Genomic DNA, 25,540 nt, shown 5'->3' with positions numbered 1-25,540 from the left:
CTTTTTGGCAACCTCTCTGCTTTTTTGGGCAAGTTTCCAGCTTAACAAAATAATGCGAAGAAGTTGGCATTTTTATAAAGCACCGGTTACTAATTAGGCCAACATATTTAAGTCATACTGAAGACGGGGGAAAAAGTGTTAGTGTATTTGATCTAACCTTGTACTTCTTCACTCTGCATGTGAGCAGCCATCAGTACATGCTGGGACTAGCAATGCGCCTGAGGGCGGCAGGAACTGAGCCTGATACGGCTCTTCCGGGATTTCACTGCTCATTTCTCCTACTGCCGAACAGAGAGGGTCAAGGCTCTCTCTCTCATGTAACGCCCACGTCCACTGTTGCACAACCATGTTTCACTATATTGTTAGTTCTGAGAAAAATAGATAAGACGATCCCAGGTTGGAGTCATGCTACTATCCTCAGCACCCTGGGCTCATCCCAAATATTACCTGATTTTTTGCTAGTAACTGTGCTGACTTGAACCTTAGATAATATTTAGCTTGTGAAACTGAATACTTGCAGTCATTAACTACAAGTAAACTGCGGCAACGCCTCATTTTCACTGTCAATACCAAGTTACCTAGTTATCAGTTTATATACCTGGGTGTTGTATCGACACAGCTCTGCAACTGGGAGTCTTTTGTTTTTCCCTCTGACCCTGACATTTTCACAAAGAGCACTCATTTTGTGTATCAGTCATCGGCGAGCCTTTGTTCTCAGAATATCTGGCATTAAATCCTCCCAGCTGAATGCCCTCTAATCTCACAGGGGCTGATAGTTGTGTGATGCCCTTGCGGTGGCTCCTCTCTATTTTTGTATTTGAAGGCCAGCTGTTAAGACACGTAGTCTCTACTGCGGAGAGGTTAGGGACCTTGGATAAAAACGTCTGCTGTTGCTGTGAGATTGTGCTATTTCTAATCAGGCCTTTTTCACGAGTTGTGTGCATCTTTTATCGCTGTAGAAACACAAACAGTAATGATTCCAAGGTTACTTTTCAATACAAGTCACATTTTTGCAGTTTTACTACACAAGCATTCTGCATGCTGCATCTTGAATGTGTCTCTTGTAGGAGTTAGAGATGATGTTGGATAATTTCCAAAAGGATAGTGTGACTCATATGTGCAGAGCATTGTTAGGATGTTTCGGGTTCGTCTCAAGTTTAGACCAATAGTGTACTTTAGACAGCAATTAGATTTAGATTTGTTTTTATTTTTGCACAATTTAAAATACACAGAATGACAAAAATACTACAGTAAACAGTTCAGGGGCAGGCAAAAAAATAACCCAAATAACAAACTAGTGGGCTTATTTGAAGCCTCCAAACCCAAAAAGGTAAAAATTTCACAATATTGTAAGAAAGACAAATGTCAATATACAGACATTGAAATGACCCAATAAAAGTGATGGCAAAATGATAGAAGATTAGCATTAGCCTTAGAACAGAAAATGCATGTGTAAAAAAAAAAAGTCTGTGTAAGTATGTGTGTACACATATGTGTGTGTGGTGCGAGTGTGTGCAGGTCTTTATACAGGACACTGGTTTAGAGACTCAGTCCTTAACAACAGCAGTGATCACCTACATGTCACTTAGAGAAAGCAAATAAACATGGATACATCAGAGATACTTAAAAATGAATTACAAAACAGCAGGAAATACTTAGAAAACAATAGTTGAAAACATCAGTTAACATTTGAACCCTGTTGAAAACTGACCTTTGATGATGATAATTTGAAGATGACCTAATACATTTTCTAAGTACGTCTTGAAATGCTCAGGAATATTACCTTCCCTTGAATCTATCTTATAAATAAAAAGACAGATTTAGGATATATTTATGTCATAAATGGGAGGAATCTGAAGTCTGGAATGGGATCATGTCAGCCTTGGGGAGTGTGATAAACTGTCTCATGCACAAACAGCTGGCGTGTACTAATGGAACATTTATTGATTTTTGAATGATGTTACTGCAGTATAAAAAGCCCTTTGGGGGCTCAGAGAGTGGTGTTTAATTTTATTTGAAAGTTCACCAGTATTATTCTAAAGGGTTATTTTACAGTCACGCTTTTTTTAAAAAAAAATAATAAAATGATTTTTAGGGTGTGTTTGGTAAATATGTGTGATAGCATGTGGAGAGGAAGGGGATTCCCCTATATTTAATCCGCTCAACATCCCACCCAAAGTGGTACCCAGGATGATGCGTAAAGGCATGTTGCATCTCCGGGATGCGCTCAGCGCGCGCACAACAGATGGAGCCTCGTGCTCCTGCTGTTGAGTGTAGGGTTAATACCGACTGGAGGGGGGCGTGGTTTAGATCAATGATGACCGCCTCGCTGTAGTCAACTGTAAGAAAAAAAACACAACAAAATTCACAGTCCGAACAGGTCCTAGAGCTCCAGTAGTACCTCTGCTGCCCACGCTGGACAGCTCCGGGCTGCTGCAGGAAGAAAGACAGCTGATCGTGCGCAGCAGCAGCAGCAGCAGCAGCTCTCCCCACCTCCTCCACCACCGGAGGAAATTAGTTGGCGACGCGCTGATCGGAAGGAGGTGCGACCTGAAATGACTGTTTGATCGTCCCTCTGCCTGCCTCGCCTCCACCACTAAACCCCAGGGAGGTTTCAGTGCAGGAGCACCGGATGAAGCAACCAGTGGAGAGGCTCGATGGATAAAAGGGTGGACGGATGGGATAAAGCAGCTGGATTTTGTCGGTGAAGTAAACTCATGCAGGGGAGCACAGCCTGACTGGTTCACCAGGATTGCGACTGCCTTACGTAACTGAGCTTTGTGGAGAGACTGGCAGAGAAACTGCCGGTGCCGAGCTGTTAAATCACAGCGAGGAAAAAGCAGGTAGGTCACATTACACTGTGAATGGACATAAATCCTTATTTATGTGTTAGAATTAGATTAAAATGAGACGTATGTAAAACAGTCGCTCCCGATTTGACTAAATGAGCTTATCTCCTCTCCTACATTATCTCCTTTATTATCGTAGGACAAGAGACGAGTTTTGATATGGGTACAGACGCCCTTTGTGAGTCATATTGGAGATTAATTCCTCCATCAACGCAACACCATTTGCGCATGCGCTCTGAATGCCTCCAGATTACCACAAATAATGGACAGGCAGGGTGATTATTGCAGTAGGTCATGCAGTTTACAGCCACAAGAAGCTGCATTTTGGGAATGCTTCCGTTTCTTTGATAAGATGTAGATGTTACACATCAAGTGCAGCTGCAGCTGGTTTGATTCACTTGATGACACATTTATATAGGAGGGTATTGCACAGCCTAGCTGGCAATGGCAGCATAAAGTGATTTTTTTTCTTTTAAATTTCATGCTTTTCAAGCTGTTTTGTTATTAGAGAAAGGGCGCCCCTTAGAGAATAAACAGGTATTTGCAGCTTCAGGACTCTTATTTTCTCCCCTCCATTGGTAAAAGTCTCTTCTTGTTTTCTTCTCATGCAGGTGAACAGAAAAAAGTGCAATCACAAGTCCATCCAACATGATCAGTGAAGACTCTGCCCCTCATCAGCAGTGAGCACGCCGAGATGAACGAGGGTTGCAGACAAGGAGGAGGGGCTATCACTGTGAAGGCTGATGTCATCCTCCACGCTGTGAAGCCTGACCTTGTCACCCCTTCTGACACAGATGGGAATTTATGTCCAGGTTATGTCCAAGGATTCCTGCAGGACGATCAGGATTTCAGCCCCACTCAAGCATTCGAGAAAGAATACCTCCTGGACGGAAGAGCGATGGAGAATAACCACATCGACCACCAAAAGGGCAACGGCTCGTGCATCTCGAGAGCTGATCACCTCTCCAATGATAAGGGAGCTGTGGATCTCCCTCCTCACGCTGACACCACTCTGTCCAATCACATTGCTGGCACGCAACACAATTGTTCAAGCAGTGAAGTCCACAATGGTGCCAGAGCTAAAGTGTCTTACGGTGCAGATTCCTCTGTATCCTTGCCTGGCCAAGCCAAACAGGAAACGGACTGGTCAATCCTGAAATCGAACCTCGAGTGCAGGGACAGCAGCCAGGAAGCTGAAAATGCACAGTCTCAGAAAGAGCCTGATTTAGTCATCGAAGTTGGCGGGCAGACGATCAACGCTCACAAGGCTGTCCTGGCAGAGAAGAGCGACTACTTCAAAGCGCGGCTGTCACGAGACATCCTGAAAGTGAAGGGAGTGAGCTACAAGACTTTGTCTACACTAATAGACTATGTTTACACTTCTAAGATGAATGTTTCCAAGGGCAATGTTGTAGATGTCATCACGGGGGCTAAAATCCTCCAGATCCCATGTGCCGTCCAGGCGGCCATGGACTCCATGTCCGAACAAATCACTGCAGGGAACTGCTACGAGATCCTGACCATCGCCAAGAAGCAGCGACTCAGTGAACTGAAGGAGACTGCCTACGGATTCATGAGCGACAACTTCCTGCAGATCCTCAAAGACCCGGCTGTGTACGGGCGCCTGAATGGATCTGAGCGGGATCTGATCCTGAAGAAGAGAATGGAGGGCAGGCAGACTCTGATGGTGGCCGAGATAAATGATGTGTTTGATCGTGTTGGGAGCCGGCCACCGAGCCGATGTGGCAGCAGACCACAGAGTCCGTTGTCGGTTGGGTCTTTGGAGGAGAATCATATGATTTACTACTTTAAAGAAACAGCAAATGACTGGAGACCTTTGACTGCAATGCCTGAGGACATAAACACTAAAGGGTGCGGGATCTGCACCATGTACAACTACCTGTTTGTGGCAGGGGGGATAAAGGGCTACGGGGACAAGGGCAAAGTTTCAGACAAGGTCTTCTGTTACAACCCCATAACCAACCGCTGGGCCGAGGTCAGACCTCTGACCCAAGCTCGTGCCCAGCTAAAGCTCGTGTCGATGGATGGCTACTTGTACGCCATTGGAGGGGAATGTTTGTTTACAGTGGAAAAATATGACCCTCGAATGGATCGCTGGACCACCGTGGCCCCTTTGCCAAAGGGAGCCTTCGCAGTGGCCCACGAAGCCACAACCTGCAGCGGAGAACTCTACGTTTCAGGAGGCTCTCTCTTCTACCGCCTCCTTAAGTACGACTCCAAGAGGGACGAGTGGCAGGAGTGTCCCTACAACAACAGCAGGAAGAAGTCTACTGACATGGTGGCGTTCAAAAGCTTCATTTACCGCTTTGATGTCAGCCGCGAGCAGGGGATCACTGTGTTTAAGTACAACAGCATAGTGAAAATGTGGCACGATTGCGCATCACAGAGGCTCGGGAGTCATTTACCCTTCAGGTGCGCCGTGATCGGGAACTGCATCTACTGTGTGAACAAAAGCCAGACTCTTCAGTTTGTGGTGGAGGAGGAGAACGCCTACTTTGTTGAGGAAGCGCTGAGGGCGCCTCTGGAGGCGAAAGGCATTCTTTTTCCTTTTGTTCTCACTTTGCCTGAAAAGCCTGAAAAAGTTACATAGTGTGTGTGTGGTCCAGAATAACACAATGTGTCATAGTGAAACTGGAATAAGCAGAAGACCTTATTTACACTCTGTAATGTCAGCTTTCTCTCAGTGTCTCATTGCCTGCTTTCAGTGGAATGTGTGTATTTGCATGGCAATTTAATGTGTCTGCAGGGTGAAGCCTTAAAAGGAAAACTTTTTTTTAGAGTCGAATGAATGCAACAATATTTGTATCCGACTGTAGATAATGACATGATGACAGTGACTGTAGGTTATTTTGTGTATTTTCTGTGTTCAATTTGGTTTGGTGCACTTTTGTAGTTAAAATAGATATTATATAGAACATAGCTGACTGGTGACTTCGGTAACAAAAACAAGTATTTAGTTGGAAGTTGTATAAAAGAGAGTGGAAGCAGTCCTAGTGCGCTTTATGAAAGATGCAACACGGGTTCTATGCAAATGAAACAGAATATACAGGTCTGCTGTAATACTATTTAATAGTTATAATGCACATCTGATTCGGAAGGAGCACTCTTTGAACTAGGGTTGCAACTAATGATTATTTTCATCATTTTTGTGATTAATTGTTTGGTCAACACAGTGTCACATAATAATGAAAACTTGCTACTAGAATTGTTACACCACAAGAAGATGCATTTAAAGGTATACTATACAGGATTTTCCCTTAAAAAAGTATAAACTCGTACAAAAGCAATCGCAATCTTAATTTTCTGTGTTTGGGACGTTCTTTGGCCGAGCGCACAGTTGAGGTCAGGAGCAAATAGGTGCCAGACTGTAAGCAGCAGGCATTCAAGAGGAAGCTACAAAAACTGCAGTGCAGAGAAACGCTATGATAGCTATATACTAGTATAGTATATATACTAGCGTAGTATATAGTTAGTCCAAACACCAGGCGGTCGATTTTCACTTTCATTTTTGCTGGCAACACTGTCTAAAAACAGTAGCATGTGCATCCTGCATATAGTATACCTTTCAGTGTCTTGTTTTATACAATCAACAGTCCAAAACCCAAAGATGTGTGGTTTAATATTATATAATGAGGATTTTGGGAAAGTCTCAAATCCTCACATTCGAGAAGCTGGAAACAGAGAATGGTTTAGATTTTGCTGGAAGAATTATTAACAGAAGGGCTCATGCACACCTTAGAAAACTTGCACACAGGTACATGGGATGACATTTTTCCATACGTGAAGAAAAGAGAATTCCTGCACACTGTCATATTACTTGCAATAAACTTTATTAAGCACATAATGTTTTGGTCCTCAGACCTCCATCTGTACTTTTCCTGATAAAGGTCTCAGGGACTGAAACATAAAAAAGACGTATAATGTTTATTAGAATTCACTGCTGGAATTCACTTGAAAAATTATTAAAATTATTCATCCAAGTAGTTCCAGATTATTGTCTTATCATCACATAGTCTACTAATTGACAGATTGTTTTAGCTGGACCTCAGACCCTGATCTGCGCTGGCTTTGAATTAAACCTGTAAATCATGGTCAAATTATAATCAGTAAAAGAGCAACTGTTTGAGTTTCATACCCTACAAATAACCCTTTTGCAAAGCATTTAAACTCTATGTTGCAGTTAGTGGAATTCAGGGGACCTTTCCAGTCAAAACAGGTTTTGCATTTCAACTTTGTATCTCCAAGAAGCTATCAATTTTGTCACAAATCTAAAACAATATGTTTCGCATCTTTTTAAAGCAATGTAAACTGAATTGATTTAGTTTTAAAAGTACATAAATAACATTTATTTTTAGATTCAGAATGTGCTATTTTGCTTATAGTGCATACTCACGGGTGTCACAGTTGCTACATTTAGCTCACTTGCCAAAGATGAATAACAATTCAGTCAGGCTAAAATGAAACTATCAGAACTGACAGACTTTCACCTCTTTTGTAGATTAATTTCCCAATGAGAAACGTTCCACGTCACCCACGGGTGAGTTAAGAAACTAAAGCAATAGTAGTTTTTTTAAGAGGACGGGCCACAATGTTTGCTGCTAACAGGCACTTTTTAGGAAGTAAAGGGAAAGCAAGCCATTGAGAATACATAAAGAGGCATCTCCGATCTTTCTTGTCCTGCATGTGTTGACGTAAACAGTAACAGACCCATGTTCAAGTGCAGGTTTCATCACTGGCTGGGACAAAAGGTCAAAGCACGGTCAGGTCACGATACTTACTGCATCCATAAACAAGATGTCCTGCTGTCATGACACTAACAAACCATGCTCCTCTTGCATTAGTGCACAGTTTTGCAAATTTTGCTTCAAATTTCCTTCTTTTAGATATTTTACAGTATTTGTTTGCTGCTGTAACAACACAGTGGGAGTTTTGTACGGAAGCTAATGCTGATGTGTACTTGGAACAAATTGCTTTTTAATAACATTTGTAGAGAGGTTTTAAGGCAAGACAAAATGGATGTGGTTTCTGATATTTTGCTGGCTGTATTTTTGTGAATTTTTGTATGGATCTGGTAGTTTTGGATTTGCTGCTGTGATGGACAGTAAAGTGATGCAATGTTAGGCAGTGGCTTCCTGTTAAAGGCATATGGAGTGGGCTAACAAATTAGCTGTTGGATAATGTATATCAGTCCGAACTAAGTGCTACAAATAAAATATTTTGTGTTTGAAAATGATCTGGTTTTCTGATTATATCTTTAACATCATCGGGAAGTGCTGTGCTCTTTTGGCTCTTCTGATATACCTGAAAGAGTGCTGCCATCTGGTGGACGCTGACTGCAATAGCATCCTGTAATACTAATGTGCAAACATGACCTCATGCCCTCTCAATTTTGGTAATAAAAGTACAGGTTTTGTTTTAACATCCATAGTATTACTTAAAAGAAATTCCAAACTCTTTAACTTTTGGCAAATGTCACCATCATTCAGTTAGCCCAGCTGTATTATTTATAGCACCTAAAATTACCATGACCTGGATGACTGAAAATCTCCCCCAAAGCTGTGTCCAGGCTGTCTTAAATTGTTGACTAAAGTTGACTAAATTTGAGAAGACACATTGAATTATTCTAAAATTACCTCAGCTCAGACACTAACTTTTTTTAGTTAAAACAAAAGGCTTATTTTTTTGCAGTGTATTAATTAATTAAATCACAATAGATAAAGACTTAAGTACTTAATATGTGAGAAAATTAAATACTGATGGGGGACCATTTCCACTACCTTCATCTTTTATTTTTATTGCCAAGTTTTTTTTAAATATATAATCATGAGGTTTGTATATGAATATCATTATTTATATCTGATCATTATAATAAGAAGATAGTGTATAAAAAAGACTTAAGAATAATAAGAATAAGAATATTTTCCACACTTTCTGCAGAGAATAATGATCACATATTATTTTAATGGTGAGAAGCTTATTATGATATATAATCGATAATTATGAGATACTTTCTCATGACTACTTAATTTTCAATATAATGACAAGTCGTCTCACTGCATTAAATAATGATTAAAATAAATGTTTGCCTTATGAGTCAGACCCGAATGTTACATTTGTTAATTTAGCTATACCCCTTAGTGATTTAAACAAGTTGTAATGTACAAATACTTTTTATGTACTGTCATTAAAGAGTTTTACTGCTCCAGATGTGATGAAAACACCTTGATGCAAAGCTAAAGTTTTACCACTGGAGGGCGGTGTTTCTCTGCTATATAAAAGGTATAAACTGCAATTAAACTGAAATCCTTCAGTCATTTTATTGCATTAAGGTGAAAATGAAGCTTCGTCTTCACTTTACAGTCAGAGGTCAAAGTTTGAAGCCTCTCAGTTCCTGTCTATAGGATGACACATCTGGATAGCAGGTGAGCACTTGATATGAGGAGTGAGACGTCATAAGAAGTTACAGTAAAACAAAATATGATAATATGAAAAAAATAATGTAAATTCATGAAGAGAACTTTGTTTCTCTCGCATGCCTCCACTGTGGATGAAGAATTCAAAAACAGAAAATTCTTGATGAAATGAAGTAAAGGCAGGCCACATTTAACAATAGAAAATCTTCAGAGTTCAAACCATAGACTGTAAACAAATAAATCTGAATGTACGATCTATGGTTCAAACACACATGCTTGCCCAGGCACACTACTCATGCTGAAGTGTTTTAAATAATAACATTTTAGCAACAAAAAAAAAAGTGTAGTACTGAGCATAACACTGGGTAAATAAGACTGGAGTTATACTGCACAAGTTGTATGAGATTTTGTAAATGGATGGAGTTTTGCTGTTGTTAAATATGGACCCTTGTGCCTTTAAGTCATCAAGACTTTTCTCCATTTTTGGATTCTTTATTTATTGTGGAGACATGTGAGAGAAACAAAGTTTTCTCCCTGTATTTCAGGAAACACTGGGGGAGTAATTGATTTACAAATGGTCATTTTGTGGGTGAAGAATTCCTTCAAAGCAAGACAAACCTTTGCTAAACAGCGGCCACTGTGACCTTAAGTGGAAGTTACATGGTAATGGCACATGAAATATTCCTTCATTTCCCAAGATTCTCTTGGGGTCGAGTGGTTTACGGACATCATCATCAGGTGACCCGGGAGCAGAGCAGGTGGACTGAAGTGGAATGGGGTCATAGTTGGAAGCAGGTTTCCGGTACGGCTTTCCTTTAGCAGAAAGGGGTTTTTTTCAGGAAAAAAAGTTTTGTTTTGGGCGAAAATGAACAGGTTTCTGTCAGAAAGGCCGTTCTGGGAGAAAGCCCGCGGAATAAGCTTGTTCTATGTGCAATGGGACCACAAGCAGGACATAATAAAGATGTCGCTATGGTGAGTTCACTTCTGTGCTTTTTTAACTTTTGTGGTAAAAACATGTGTGATATGATAGAAAATAGTGCTACAGCAGTACAACACTGACACAATAATGGCGGCTATACAGCAGCATCTGTCTAATGTTTGCTAACGACATAAGCTAATGAAGCTAATGAAGCTAATGGGCAAACCCTCCGGAAGTGCGCCAGGTTTTTTTTTTGTATTTATTTATTTTTAATAACTTTATTAAACGTTTGACAGAACATAATAATACAACATAAAAACAAGAAGGGAGTTTTGTCAGGGGGTTACATACATGGTATTCCATTTTTTTTTTTTTTTTATAAATAAGTTTCTTTACAAAAAGACATTAAAAAGGGTACACAGGTTCAGGGTCTTGACAGCTTTACTGTTGGTTGAGTTTTTGATTGTTTTTATATACTGTTTGGTTTCATTTACAAAAAAAGAAAGCAAGGATTTTTATTTATGTATTGGCATTTATGAATATGCCATTTAGCCAACAGAATAATAAGATTAATTATATAATATTGTTTGTTTTTGGAGGGTGTAAAGGAAGTGAAGCCAAACAGTATATTTTCAAAACAAAGGGTGGAAGTGCGCCAGGTGTCCACGTGAAATTTACATAGTGGCCGGAAGTGGAACTACACCGTTTGGGTCGGTCACGTGACGCACACTGGCCCAGACTTCCTGTAATACGTCAAACCAGATCATGTAAGGCTGTAACAACTAAACCTCTAAGTGTATTAAACTGGGTAAGGATGCCTTTTGTTCCTCATTAATTCAACCTGTAGTTTGTAGGAGGGTGATTGTTTATCTTCTTTTTTATTTTATTGTTATGTTGCATAGTAGCTGTGTTTATTTACATCCAGAACTTTGCTTGGGGAACACTTTTGCAAAATGACAGGAGGCCAGGGGGACCGGTCTCAGCAGCCCCATACATGTTTCTAGGATTTTAGGACATTTCAAGGATTTAGGACGTTTCTAGGATTTTAGCACATCAGGGGTTTAGCTAGGAACTCTGTTTGGAGGGTGCAGGGGATCCTCCACAGGCACTTTTAACATTATTTATTTATTTAAAACAACTATATTAAAAAAAAAACTATATTTTTATGCTGTTTTAAGCACTCTGGCATCTTTTGTATTCTAAAAGTAAAAGACCAAAATTGTTCTATTTTTGAAACTCTGCAGTACAATCAATACAAAATAAATAAAAAAAAGACTCCAACACAGTTCATCCACGCATGTTACGATCTTAATGACCTGAACATGAAAGAAATGCACACTTTTATTGAGGAATGGTGAGACTGTTATGAATACCTTTGCATATTTTCACACAGTCACTGAGCCAACACAGCAGAAAGATATTTGTTTCTTAATTTGAATTGTGTTTGTGGTGCTTTGCATTTAAAAATGGCTCCACGTCTGCAGAAGCAGTGTACTGGTTAGGGTTATCCACAGACCTCAGTGTAAACCCATTTTTATTGAAACATATTGAGCAGATTTTTCAGTGTTAAGTTGTTTTGTGGTTTATCCAGAGTAAAATAGAAATTAATTAATAAAAGAACATAACATCACAAACTACAAACAGCCTAAAAATGGCCAAAATTGCGTATTTACTTCACAAAGGGACTATTTAATCCAGAGGTGTTATTTAATGGGTTTACACTGAGCAAGTGCTTCTATTGTTTCCCCTTCATGTATTTCTCATGATGTTCACTCTTTTAACACTGGAGGGCAGTATGAGCATGATGTAAAGAATGGACATGTCTCAGCTGCAGCCTTTTCTACAATTTGCATACTGGAGAAGGCTCTATCTAAGTTCATACAGAATTTATACTGCCATACACCAGACAGGTATGAGCCAAATCTGGCTCACTTGCAGGATAAGTTGTGACTAGATTGAGTTACAGCTAAACAGAAATGAAACAATAATATATGGTCTTGTCATTTTACAGTAAGTGTAGGCCATAACACTCAAAAAATGATCTTATAAAAGCATAGGGTTTAGTTCTGCTAACATTGTTTACCAGAGTTGATTTACTAAACAATAAGCTATGATTAGGTGTTCTAATTGTTTGCTATTTATATCAAAGTGTCACTGATTCAAGTTTGAATTTACATCACAACATTTTAAGTATTAGTGGAAAATCCAGTGTTTACATTTGTTAGATAGTTGAAAAAATGTAATCTACATTTAATTTGTTTGCTGAAGCATTTTTTAAATAATTAAGTTATAATATTAAAAGTATAAATGTAGATTTCTTTCAAGGTCTTTTTATGATTGTTGTCAGCTGCGGAGTCTATTTAGGCTACGTTAGAAGAAATATGTTTTTCTCATAACATTAGGTTTAGATTAAGGAAATATAATTAATGGCTGAAATTTAGTAACGTTCACTTGTTTTAATATTTTTTTATATTACTTTAAATACAGCAGGTCTAGAATAAGAAGAAAGAGGGGGAAAAACCATTCTACTAATCACCTTCATGAAATGCCACAACAATGCAGGTGTACTCTCAGCCTGTTGCCATGGAGATAAGATAATTAACAGCCCCTGACCTTTGAACCCATCCATTTAGATTTAACGCTAGCTAACAAAGTGGTGAAAAAAGAGCGAGATAACACCAGAAACCATGCCCTAATGCCATGTGATGTTACACAATTTTTGCGACTGTTAACAGGAGTGAATTCGACACCTGCCTCAGTGGAAAACCCAGTGGCTAGTGTAGTTAGCATTAGCTTGGAATAATATTAACTAACTAGTTAGCACAAAAGCTAATGTAAAGGTAAACCTGACACCTGAGCCAACTCCATTTATAAATGAAAATACTGAGATGCAGTTGAAAGTTTCAGAAAAAAACGATTAAACTTTGAATTAATATTATTTTGTCGCACGTAGCAAATTGTTCAGTTAGCTTAAACATACAGAGGCTGTCTGGTTAAATTATGGTGAAGGGTTACATTTAGCATGGTGTTCAGTTAGCATAAACTGGAAAATTGCATAAAAAGTAAAGTTAAAACTTTCTTTGTAATGCACTTAACAATGTTACAAAGTGCTTTTCAGCAAAACAGCAGATTAAAACAAAGCAGCAATGAAACAACAAAAACAGAAAATGCAAACAACAATAACACCTATGTAGCAGCCAAAATGTAACTAAGTTACCTCAGTTGATCATTACACAATAACAAAATGCTACTTATTTTATGTATGTCCCATCTAAGTGAGATTAAATGTGAATTTATTTGACCTCTGCTTTCCAAATGCTGCTAATGCCAATCTAGGTTAGCGAGATGAGATGAGATAATCCTTAATTAGTCCCACAATGGGGACATTTGCATTGTTACAGCAGCAAGGTGTGTACAAGATGGGCAAGCAACAAGAACAGTATAAATAGTAAAAAAAAAACAAAAAACCCAAGGTGCAATAGTAAAATAAAAGGTGCAACAGTGAAAAAAAACCAAACAAGGTGCAATAGTAAAAAAAAAACAAAAAACAAAAACAAGGTAAAATAGTAAAAAAACAAAAAAAAACAACGAGGTGCAATCATTAAAAAAAAAAACAAGAAGCAATAGTAAAAAACAAAAACAAGGTGCAATGGTAAAAAAAAAAACAAAAAACAAAAAAAAAAAACCAATGTGCAATAGTAAAAAAATAAACAAGGTGAAACAAAAGGTGCAACAGTAAAAAAAAAAAAAAAAAACAGTTAAAAGATATTTATATCAATTGCACACGGAAGATTGCAGTTTTAAAAAAAGTTTGTGAAAAATTGCATTTTTTTGCAGAGTTATCAGTTTTTCACTGTGATCTGGTTTGCTGAAGAGCTGAATGCACTAACTGCATTTTGACTTAACCAAAAGCCTGAACCTGCAACACAGAGAGTAAAAGTTAATGAGGGTGTTCTCGTACATGCTGGATGTGGTGGGACCATACTTGCAATCCACTCACCGTGACTTTTGGTTGAATTCCTTGTCATCCCTTTAAATAATTTTGGCCAATAATGTAACCTGCTGCATCAAAGTTTCACCTTGGAACTCCTACTTTAGGCCGCTGACTCTTTAATTGCTCATTATGACTGACCATTTAAGTGTTTCACGTCTCTTTTTACGCTGTCTGCCGTTTGTCTTGCTTTCAGATGCCCACAGGAGGTGTAAAGTTGGAAGTATGATGAACTGGTCTCAAACATGAAACGTGACTCATCCTTTGAGAACCCTCTGGAGGTGAGGAATGGGGCGATGTGATTATTCGGTATGGCCAGAAAAGCAATGGCGTGCATTTCATCATCGGTTGCGCAGTTGTTGTACAGAGAGATACATCCACCAAGATCCTGTCAGATGGGGCCAAATTGAAGGTAAGCAGCTACAGCCCCATGCAGCAGTCATCGTCAGTTCTCTTACAGAATACTAATTATGTTTGCATAATTGGTTTTAGTCATTTAAATGGGGAGCTTGTTAAATCTTTTCCCCCTGTTTTCACCTACAGCTAAATTTAGCTAACAAGGTCTGTGTGAATCTGAACTGCTTTGTTCAAAAAGTGAGGCATTAGTGGTTTAGACTTCAGAGTGCAGTGTCAATTGATCTTACATCTTGAAAGAATGAAGATAAAATTTGAAATGACTTAAAACCGCTTATGCGATAAGCTGTTGGGAATGTTTTTGTGCTCTGCTGCCGAATAGCTTTGAGCAGCCCTTTTTTTTATTCGTGTAACGGCAAAGAGACGCAAAAAAAAAAATGTGACATTTTGTTTTAATTTCCAGTTGATTATCTGTGATTATGCTCTAAAACAGCAAACTCGCACCCCTTTAAAGAGACAGACTGAAAACGTTAAAGGCTGGAAATTAGAATCGCAAAGGAAAAAAAAAAGAATGGCCTGGGGAAAAGCATCATGTAATGTGCTTTTCCGTATCCACCCCGCACTCTCTCATTTTTGCCATTTGAATATACACAGAATTATTTACACCTTCAAGGCAACTCGACTGAACTGCACATCAGTCAATTAGTAAATCAGAAATTTTCTGTGATTCCAGTTTAGCGTGGAGTCCTTGGCTCCCTCTGGTCCCCCCCTTTTAGTCTCCCATCCTGACAGTGACAAATTACTCCTCTGCTTGGCGAGATTGAAAATTAAAAGCATTTAAAGTTGCTCATGCATTTATGCTAATGAGAAATTCAGATATGATTTGCATGCGAAAGAGGCTAGTCTGAGAACTCATCATTGCCCCCACCACCTCCAGCCTTGCATTTCTTTAGGCTCTGTTTTTTTTTGTTTTTTTTTTTTCCTTTCATATGTGAGCGAAGAAGAAAACGTAGTGTGCAAACACTCTCAGAATATGACATCTTGTATGGCTGCGTTTCATTACATACAAGAAACTGTATTCTTGCCTCTAAGAGGGTCTTTGTACAGTATTTATGGTGCAACCTACCATTGGCACCCCCCTATAGCCACTCAGGCAAATTGGGTCATTGTGTCTGGCGTTGTCACATCACACCACAGGAGGAAACACTAAGAACATAATGACAGTGTGCAGTTACTGCTCATGCTGTCTCCTGTCGACATTCGGATAGGGACTGTTAAATACAGGATGTACTTACTTGTATAACATTGGCGAGGCAAAGTTGAAATTATGGACATTATTCTGTGGGCATAAGCTTCTAAAGTCTAATATTAAAATGTTTGTTCAGATGAAAAAGGCTTTGTTTTGTGATAAACATGTGCAGAACACTTTGGAGCCGGAGGATTAAAACTCCGGGCTGATTTGTTTTCCCAGTAAGCTCCATCCACGTCGTCTTCTCAAAATATCAAAGCGCACGCTTCCTTGAATTTGTTTGCTCCACAGTCACTAAATGATTGTAACCTTGGAAACAAGATGCATTAATGAAGGTGGAAAATGAAATGGGACTTTAATTTGTTTCAGTGTTCATAACTGAGGTGAAATGGATTAGCTTTGATTGAGGTGTGAGATGAAGAAGGAAAGCGCTGACATGACACTTGTATTTGTCATCGTGTCATTTCAAGGAGGATGCTGCAGCAATTATAAATATGGGTACACAGCAATTAAAAGCGCTAGTATTCATTAATAATTTTTATATTAATTTTTCAGTGGCCGCTGAAATGATTGCCACTGCACACAGGCTTTCCAATTATGCTGCTTAATTAGAAATGTCAATATTAAGAAATAATTAAACTTGGGAATACATTAAGGTTGTCAGGAACACTTAAAAACTTATGACCATCACTCAAATGATGTTTTCTCTAATATGTTTCGCAATGATTTATAAGTTAAAGATGAGACTTTGATCAATGTGTGTGTGTGTGGCGAACTGAACAGGATAGTGTGTAATTAACATGATATTTTTTTTATATGCAAAAGCAGCCTCCATGTAGAGAATGCAGTCTGGTGAAGGAAAAGAGTGAGAAACTGCTTTGTTACCTTTTAACTGAGCTTTTAACACCTGTTCCTTTTAGAGCAGCTCTTGGCCGACAGCCTCTGCAGACTGTTCGTCTTAAAGGTCACTAAAGAGATGGCAGAAGGAGCAACAGATCCACTAAATCACAGGTACTCAAGTCTGTTCTGCTTTTTTAAAAATACATTTAAAATGAGACTTTGGATTTTTCATCCTACCTGTAATTGTTAGCATGAGAATGAAGATTAAGTCTGGAAATGAACACAGTGTTTAATTGTTTGCCAGATACACATCTCAATTTAAAAGATGTGTGTTTAGATTTAGATATGCTTTGCTTGTTAAAACGGCAGATCAGAACAGTAAAATATCTGTTACATATATACATCTGATACACACCTGCCTGGTCACTTTAACTAGAACCGACTAATTATCTTTTCCCTCCTGAGCATAGTTTCAGTTCTATATTTTAATGTGTATTCTGGTCAATTATGTGCGTATTTGAATTGAGTATGTTGAATTAGGGCTGCACGATTATGGCTAAAATGATCATCTCTTTTTTTCCCTTTTTTACATTTATATAAACAGAGCACCTTCTTCACGTCCTTGTTTGTTCTGCATTCCTGCTAATGTACTAATCCTGGCATCAAAATAAGACTTAAAATAAATTTCTTCTTCACCTCTTCTTCAAATATAAATGAAATTGAACCAAAACTTTTTTTTACCCATAATTAAATCAACAGAGCACTTTTTTCACTTTCGCCTTGTGTTACATTCCTGGTAATTACATATTTGCATCAAAACAGGACTTAAAAGTTCTTCTTCACCTGAATTCTTTGCATCTCCTATGAATACGTATCCGTCTCTGTATGTGAAAATAGCTTTTTAAGCGGTCATGGGACCATGATGCGCTGCAGTGCCGCGGCCATTATGGATGTCAGAGCTGACGCTGGACAAGGACATCAACATTAGTGACGTTATTCTTCATGCATTCAATGTACTGCAGATTGTGGTGTTTTTTTTTCCAGGTAGTTAAACAAGCTGTGTTGCTTTGCAGCACAGACACAAGTGTCACGCACTCTCAATCTGAGACGCTTCCCAACAAGGGATGATGATGGTTGTTGAACAGATGATTTTTGTTTTCCCCGTCTGAAGTCAGGAACGCAGGCTGCTGTGGCAGGCTGCGTTTGTAGCAGCAGTTCTTCATTATTGGAGGCTGCTGTTAGTTTAGGCAGCTCTTGACTTGATATGAACAGAGCATGCATTTTAAACGCAAATATTGCCTGTATCATTTAATTGTGGGAAGCCCAAATTGTGATTGTGATCAGTATTTGATTAATTGTGCAGCCTTATGCTGAGTTAGGTATTGGCAATATATCATCATATATCATCTATATCAATATTGTGATTAAAGAGTAGATGCTATCTTAGACTTTGGGTATTGAAATATCGTAAGTGTTTTTTCCTGGTTTTGGAGGCTGCATCACAGTAAAGTTTATTTATTTATCACACTATTCTAGCTGTTAACTGATAATTATTTATCAAAATACTTTGCGAACCTATCAGTAGTCAAAATCATTGCAACACTGATTTTGAGGTATTTGGAAAAAAAAAAAAAGAAGTGATATTTGAGTTTCTCCATATTGCCTTACACTGACCACAAATAATTATCTTTTATTCAGTGAAGTTGCTTCATATGTATTGTAGATATGTTTGCTTTGGCTCATGCTTGTGCTTTCCTTTTAAAACTACTTGAATTTAAATAACTCACTGAATCAAAACCATCTTTCTTTCTCTTAAAAAATGGATTTTGTATGAGTATCATGGACTTGCAGCAAATATTTCAATTATTAATATTTAGTTCGTTCCTGTGATCTCAGATGCTTCAAGTGATATTTGTCAACAAGATCAATATTCTCTTACACATGTTAAAAACATAGCTCTATTTTCAAATGTTATCAGATGATAAAAGCCAGACGTGCTTCAACCAAATCGTGTTCCTTGGTCATAAACATCTTCTAATAACTTATTTTTAAAGGAACTTTTTTTTTTTTTAGCTCTTATGTTGTACTGACACCGCGACCTGTTCAGTACCCGCGGAGTTGTTCAGTTTGTCTCTCGATATTAAAAGCATCAGGAGAGCCTTGACTTTACTTGTTTTTATCTTGAGACACAAACCAATTTTGAGCTGCCTTTGATCATAGGAATACATTTTCATTCCAATATAGATCTCACAGGTAGCTGCATATTGATACCATTAGATTTAAGGCAGAGTAATAATCAAGTAGAGCCATCACCTGTTGACTGCGGTGGAAGAAAGACTTGAAAGCATTTGTACCTCAAAGCGCTGGCAGCCTCTAATGATAGGATCGGGTTTGGCACAGCACGTTGGCCACGTTTCCCTCAAAGCCTTGTGTGACAGCTCTTTAATTGGACTGCAACGTTCCCTCAGTGCTGTTAAATGTTACTAGCCAGTGCTGCTCGACTGTTGCTGTGATTATTCTACAGTATACTATAATAAAATCAAGCAAGACAAAGTTGATCTCAAGGAATTCTGTACGTCTATTTATAAGTACAGGCAATTTCATGTTCATTTGGACCTCGATATCCTTCTCTTAGACTTACTGAATCATTTCTCGCCCTAATCAAGTGCTAAGTGAGCGCTCATGCATGTAGGAGAATGAGGAACTCACACTCCTCGGTGTTACAGTTAAAGCAATGTTTTGCGCTTCCGTCAGAGGATAATTACTAAAACCATGTCCAATTACCCCTCTGTGTTGTTTGTAGTTCTTCAAGTCAGTGGCAGAAAGGATTTTGCAGCAGTTGTGAGAATATAAACTCATCAGCCATCCAGCCTGTGTAAATAAAATGTGTACATCACAAATACAACCGAGGTTGTATTCTTGACCTTGATACTGTCGACATCTCTCTCTGTCCGTCTCTTCCTTGTTGCTCTTGTTTTCCCCCCGCTGAACGGGAAGAGTAAAAAGACCCTTGTGAACCAAAGCCTATATCAGTCAGATGAGAGAAAAGAGTGTGTGTGTGTGTGTGTGTGTGTGTGTCCCCTCTTGCCTGCGGCTGCAGATTAGCCATGAGAGCCAGAGGATCGCCCCCGCTCTCTGACAAATGAGAAAAGCCACAGTGGCCCTGGCCAAAGTGACAGGCCAAATGGAAGCAATTCCTCCCGAGGCGGGGGAGAGCAGCTGTGACCGGGGCCGGCTATGCCACTCTAGACAGGACCCTATGCTTGTGTGTGTGTGTGTGTGTGTGTGTGTGTGTGTGTGTGTGTGTGTGTATTGGCTATAGAGACTTAACCCACAAGACAATTTCTCTCCTGGCGGTCCCCGTGAAGCGGTGTGTGTTGCTGACCTATGGGAAACCCCATCAGTCGCACATGACCATGCACCTTTACCTGGGGGGGATTTTGCCATGTGTGTTTGTTTTATCCTGCTCTGTTCTGCTCCGTGCTCTACGGGATGCATTCCCATCCATGGCTGGGGTTTAGGATGTTTGACTTTTTATATATCCATTTGTGCAAAGGTAATGGGCCACAGACAAACACTCTGCACATGGTTGTGGGCTCATTCCCTTTCAACGTCAGCCCAGCTTCACTTCAGAGCCCTGTGGATGTGTGAGCAATTAACACTGAGCCCTGATGGATTAAATACTACCCTGCTGAGATCTACTCTGTCTGCTGCTGTTGGCATAGTGACCTGTGAGCAATAAGACTCTTGCAGGGGCAAGAGTGGCAAAGCAGGGCTGCAGTCCAGACCAGTGCAATCGAGTCCAGTCCGAGACAAGATCGAGATCAGAGCAAATCGAGTCCTGTTGAAGACCATCTTTGTGGTTGGTGACACTAAATTTGATTATTGTTTTAATTTGCGGACATTTGCCATCTAACGTTAGCTGAGGTAGGTGATGGTTCTGTTAGCAGCAAGTGCTAATCTCAGAACGAGTGTTGCTTGAAAAATTGGTGCAATGCCGGAAAAGAAGAGGCGGAGTCGTTGATTTTTTTTCAGGCATCATGTTGGTAGAATCAGGCGACATTCTGTTCACAGCTGATCCTGAATCAGCAGCAAGAAACAACTTGACCAGTTATCAATAGGGCTGCAACAAAGACTAGTCAAATAATCAATGTGTTGTTTAAATGTATAATCGGCTATTCAGATACTGAATCACATAATTACCCATTTCAATTCAATTATATTCAAGGAGGCTTTGTTGGCATGACCGTAAACAAACCGTGAAACAGTATTGCAGAAGCACATTTTAACATTTGGTTTTAACAGGGAACAGTGTGGCACAAGAACAACAACTCTGTCAACAGCATTATCGAAAGAAAATTGAACATATGAACATCAGCAACAATGTAAAAAAAATCTAACAATAATAATGTTAATAATACATATAATGAAATAATAATCATAGTAATAACGGTAAGAGTAATAGTAAACTGTGTGTGTGTGCGTGCGTGCGTGCGTGTAGTGTGTGTGCGTGCGTTGTGCGTGCGTGCGTGTGTGTGTGAGACACTCACTGTCTTTCAGAGTGAGGCATATTCTGGTGCTAGACTCATTTGTTCTCAGTGGCTCCTATTTATCTATCTGCTTTTAGATTTAGCATGAGGTTGTTTTTTTTGCTTGCTAATTAACAAAATACACAATACGACTTTTAATGAACTTACTGCTGACACAACACATTGTTCCTCTAAAATCCATTGATCAGTTTATTTGTCACATTAAATCATGATAGATAATTTTCTGACTCCTCGTGTCACTTGGGGCACATGTTGTTTGTTTGCATATTTTAACCTCAGCAAGATGGCAACTTCACTCCGAAGTCCCCTCTGAACAGCGTATCACAGCGATGAAGCGCGCCTGTTCCACCTTTGGTGCAGGGTGAGCAGGAACAGGACAGCATTTCATTACTCCTATTGTCACACCAGTCCTTAGTCACCGTAAAGCAAACACCTCCTCCCTTTTTCTTGCCAGAGTCTTCAGTTCTGTCAGATCGTCATATAGAAAAATAGTCATCTGGTTAAATTTCGCTGTCCATTATTTCAGGATTTAGCCATGTTTCGGTGAAACAAAAGACATTAAAGTTCCTGGTATGCCGTTTGGACACTGATGCGGGTCACAGCCGGTGTCTCATCTTCAGATTCTCCTGCAGAACTGTTATGTTCTAATGCCAGACAAGGTCCGCTTTGCAAATATTACAGTTCACAGCCTTTTTGGCCAAGTTTGATTGTGATGGTGCTGCCATAGTAGTAGCACTGCTTTCCCACCAAAATTAGCATGTGCACGCAGGTTTTTGTGTCCGTGTGACATTACTTACAGGCAGGAGAACAGGTAAACAGACAGCAGCAGGAACAGAGGTATTTGAAAACTTTTCAGTGGTTTCTTCTCTTTACATATCTCTTACTGCTTCAGTTTCTCTTTTAAATTTGGTGCAGATGAATATGGATTGGTGTTTTAGCGCTGCTTAGGAGGAGTTGGGCGGTAATTAATGAAGGCACGTCATTGCATCTTGCTGTTTGAGGAGCTGAAATTACCACGTTCACCTGTGTGTTGTTTTCCAGCCAGAACCAGAGGCAACAAAAACCTGTGACTTCAGGAGAGTCATTTGACCCGGGTGTGAATGCAGATCGTAGGCATGCTCATTGCATTAAAAAGCCAGATGTTAGCGGGTGTTAGTGGGTTTTTTGTGCAGTGGGAATGAGGTTTAAGTGGTGTCACTACAGTCATCGGGCAGCAACATCACCAACTAATCGACAATTAAAATCTTGGCAACTACTTTAGTTACTGTTTTTGTCGACTATGTCCATTATTTGTTGCATCCCTTGTTCTCAATAGCGGAGCCTGAAATGAAGACAGTTCAGAGGCAAACATCGCACGAGACCAAGATAAGTGCAAAAAAATGGTCACAAGACTAAGACCAGACTTGAGTTCTGCAGCCCCGTGGCAAAGAGTGATATGAGTGACAGGGATAAAAAGAAAAGTGGAGGTTGTTTATCAGTCCCAAACCATCTAAATAAACAAGACAGATGGATGTTTAGTATTTGAGCGAATAGACCTGAAAAAAATGAATATTAGAAGATGGATGGCTCAGGGTTAGAGGCTATTCCCACCAGTGTGTAGTGTTCTGCCTCCAGGTCAGTGAGGCTATCCATCACCACATATATCCAAACCTGCATCTGTCCAATGTCTCCCCTCTTTGTCTTTAAATATCTCCGTTCTCCACTCGCTCTCTCTCCTATCACCCAGGGCCGAGTGGATCAGGCCTCACTTTGACACAGCCATCATAATTACTCCACAGCGGAGGAATCAATTACAGCTGAGCACCATTATTTCCAGACGGGAGCTAAACATTAAAGTTTAAAAATTCCAAATTATTAAAAAGTCATGCTCTCAGGGACACATACAGAATATTTACTGTTAACAAATAACTTAATAACTTCACTCCAAATTATTAATTCATGGCTCACATTGGCTCGGCAAGACTTGTCTCGTGGTTAATTTCTCTGCCTTTATACATTGTTAAATATGCATCACTTCTCGACTGCTCCATATGAGCACTTGGCAAATCTGTCAGAGCTTTGTGACCTTATTAGAAAATCTGAGCTGCAGTTTTGTCTGTTGACAATACTGATTTAAATATTCTAGTCTAAACGAATCCTTTTGTTTATAGATAGAGGAACTGATGCAGTTTCTTTTGTGCATAATGCTGACGTGGGCTAGCTGGCATAGCTCGGTGCTGCTCGATACTTTGAGGAATGGCTGTCATTTAAGCAAAATGTCCTCAAGTCAGCCTTGTTTGATCCATGTTTGAGCTAATGAGGTGGCTCTGATTGGAGCACCTAACAATCCAGCAATCATGGGTCATGTTTTTGATGTTTTTTTCTGGATCAAACAGTTTGAAGGTGAAATTTGATTAATCAGTCACGCCACTTGAACCTGGAGGAGAAAATGATTGCCGTAAAACAAAAGGGAGAAAACCTTGCAAGAGTACCTTTGGACATTACACTTGGCTCATGAGGGTGCAGGTAATATAAAAGAATTATTTAAAGAAATAGCTTTTCTTTTAGTCTATTTAGTTCCTTTCACAAAATCAATAAGGCTGCTGCAGACTGTTCCGGATTTCTTGGTTTTAATGCAGATTTGCAGACTATAGGCTATATCCAGTCCTTAAGCCAATTGCTGCTGATGGCACTTCTCATTCATTACCTAAGGGTATGTTCACACAATATCACCAATGGGATTTATTTCATTATTGGCGTTTTATGCTCAATTCAAGTTGTTGGCCTTCCATGAGATTAATGTTATTGCTGACTTGTTCTAATAGCCATCGCAGCAAGAAGCAAACATTATATGTTATCCATTATAGGTTACACAAACAGCAGTCCATGAAATGCAAATACCACTCTATACACCCTCCTCTGTTATGAATGGAATTTAATGGGCCGGGGGAACGTTGAGAATAAGGAAAGTACAGGTGCTTGCTCTTTTAGCCCCTTCCAGCTGAGTGAATCAAAAACAATGTGGCAGAACCTGAAATAGTTCGCAGCTTTAGAAAAAGTCCCCGGGGGCTGTAAATTGGCTCTCAGAAGAGAGAAAAAGAAACAATTGCCCTTTACCTCCGAGGTTGCATGTCATCTCTCTGAAACTCACTACTGGGCAGATTAAGGTCAAGTAGACCATTCCCCCCCCCTCGCCTCTGAAGGGAGCAGAGAGAGGGCGAATAAAATGATGACAGGGAGGGATTGAGAGAGAGAGCGAGGGTAGAAACTGGGATTCTGAAGGTCTTTGAAAGAGGTTTTACACCCATCCCTGGTGGTTTTCCTCTCACTCCCAAGAACTGTGTTGATAATGGCTGCTTGTCAAAGCGGATGAGACCACCTGCTCTTTGTAACTCAGTGCTGCTGGTTCAGCTCATAGCCTCGACATAAATATGAAAGGAGCACAATTGGGGGTTAGTAGTGGTCCTGCGTTTTGGATGTCAGTGGCCCCTTAATGTAGCTGTAAAGGGTACAATAGTCTATGAAAGAGCACTTAAGAAATAGAGACGTGAATGTTCGCTGCACTGTAAAATGTGACAAGTTGATTTACTTTAAGAAAATCTATCATGCCTTGAAAAATATAAGTAAATATAATTAAGTCTTAATTTATGTATACTTTATATCTAATTGTAAGTTTTTTTAGTGATATTTACTGAATTTTGTGAAGTTGCTGCTATTTGAAATTGAAAAAATTTAATTGAATCAATCTTGCTAGGTTTTAGCAACTTCAGTAAACCAAGTTTACTATTATTTAAAAAAAAAAAAAAAGTAATACTGATAATAACAATAGCAATACAATTCTAAAAGTCATGCTAGCAATAATAATCACTTGTCTTTCTTAAGTTGCAACAACTTCACCAAATAGCATAAATGTAGATAAACTTTTATATTAAGATATGTGCGTATTAAGATATAAAATAAACATAGCTTAAGATTAGTAGTTTTATTTACTTACCTTTTTCAAGGCAATTAGTTTCCAAGACTTTTTTGAATGTAAGAGCAACTTGTCAATTTTTACAGTGTGTCTTGTTCCTGCTCTTAACTGCCTGTTAACCAAAACTGTATTGAAATACAAAAAGTCAGCTGCTTAAACCGCACTAAACCTCACATTTTGGACATAACATAGACTATTAGACACTAACACCATATTATGCCATTAGGTACCCACTCGTCACAGATGATAAATCAATGAAACTGAAGTGGCAAGCCTGCCAATTGTAATTACCGAATCAATTGACACACAATTAAGTCTTTTGTTTCAGTGGATTGTCCTGTCAATCAGGAAAGAGCTCCTGCACGTTCGGTAATGTGCGAGTGAATGGCATAACATTTTGCC

At 39.3% G+C, this 25,540-nt stretch overlaps 2 protein-coding genes across 2 annotated transcripts in view; both read left to right on the top strand.

Annotated features, from left to right (window-relative positions):
- The first annotated feature begins 2,293 nt into the window (after positions 1–2,293).
- LOC121953997 (kelch repeat and BTB domain-containing protein 11) lies at positions 2,294–8,083 on the top strand. The gene is made up of 2 exons (XM_042501298.1): positions 2,294–2,843; positions 3,461–8,083. The coding sequence occupies exon 2, from the start codon at positions 3,544–3,546 to the stop codon at positions 5,458–5,460; it is 1,917 nt and encodes a 638-aa protein (XP_042357232.1). The 5' UTR covers positions 2,294–2,843; positions 3,461–3,543; the 3' UTR covers positions 5,461–8,083.
- Positions 8,084–14,583: 6,500 nt separating this feature from the next.
- Positions 14,584–25,540, top strand: part of LOC121953429 (AT-rich interactive domain-containing protein 1B-like) — a 246,244-nt gene continuing 235,287 nt past the window's right edge. Inside the window, exons 1-2 of the mRNA XM_042500529.1 lie at positions 14,584–14,605; positions 16,717–16,807. The gene's annotated coding sequence lies outside the window, so the exon portion shown is untranslated. The remainder of the gene's footprint in view (positions 14,606–16,716; positions 16,808–25,540) is intronic.

Source organism: Plectropomus leopardus, chromosome 14, assembly GCF_008729295.1.
Source record: "Plectropomus leopardus isolate mb chromosome 14, YSFRI_Pleo_2.0, whole genome shotgun sequence".
Taxonomy (NCBI): Eukaryota; Metazoa; Chordata; class Actinopteri; order Perciformes; family Serranidae; genus Plectropomus; species Plectropomus leopardus.
The sequence above is the reverse complement of the archived record's forward strand: the minus strand, read 5'-3'. Positions and strand labels throughout refer to the sequence as shown.

Excerpts from the sequence above, each read along its gene's own strand:
- LOC121953997 (XM_042501298.1), top strand. The coding sequence starts at position 3,544 with ATGAACGAGGGTTGCAGACAAGGAGGAGGGGCTATCACTGTGAAGGCT.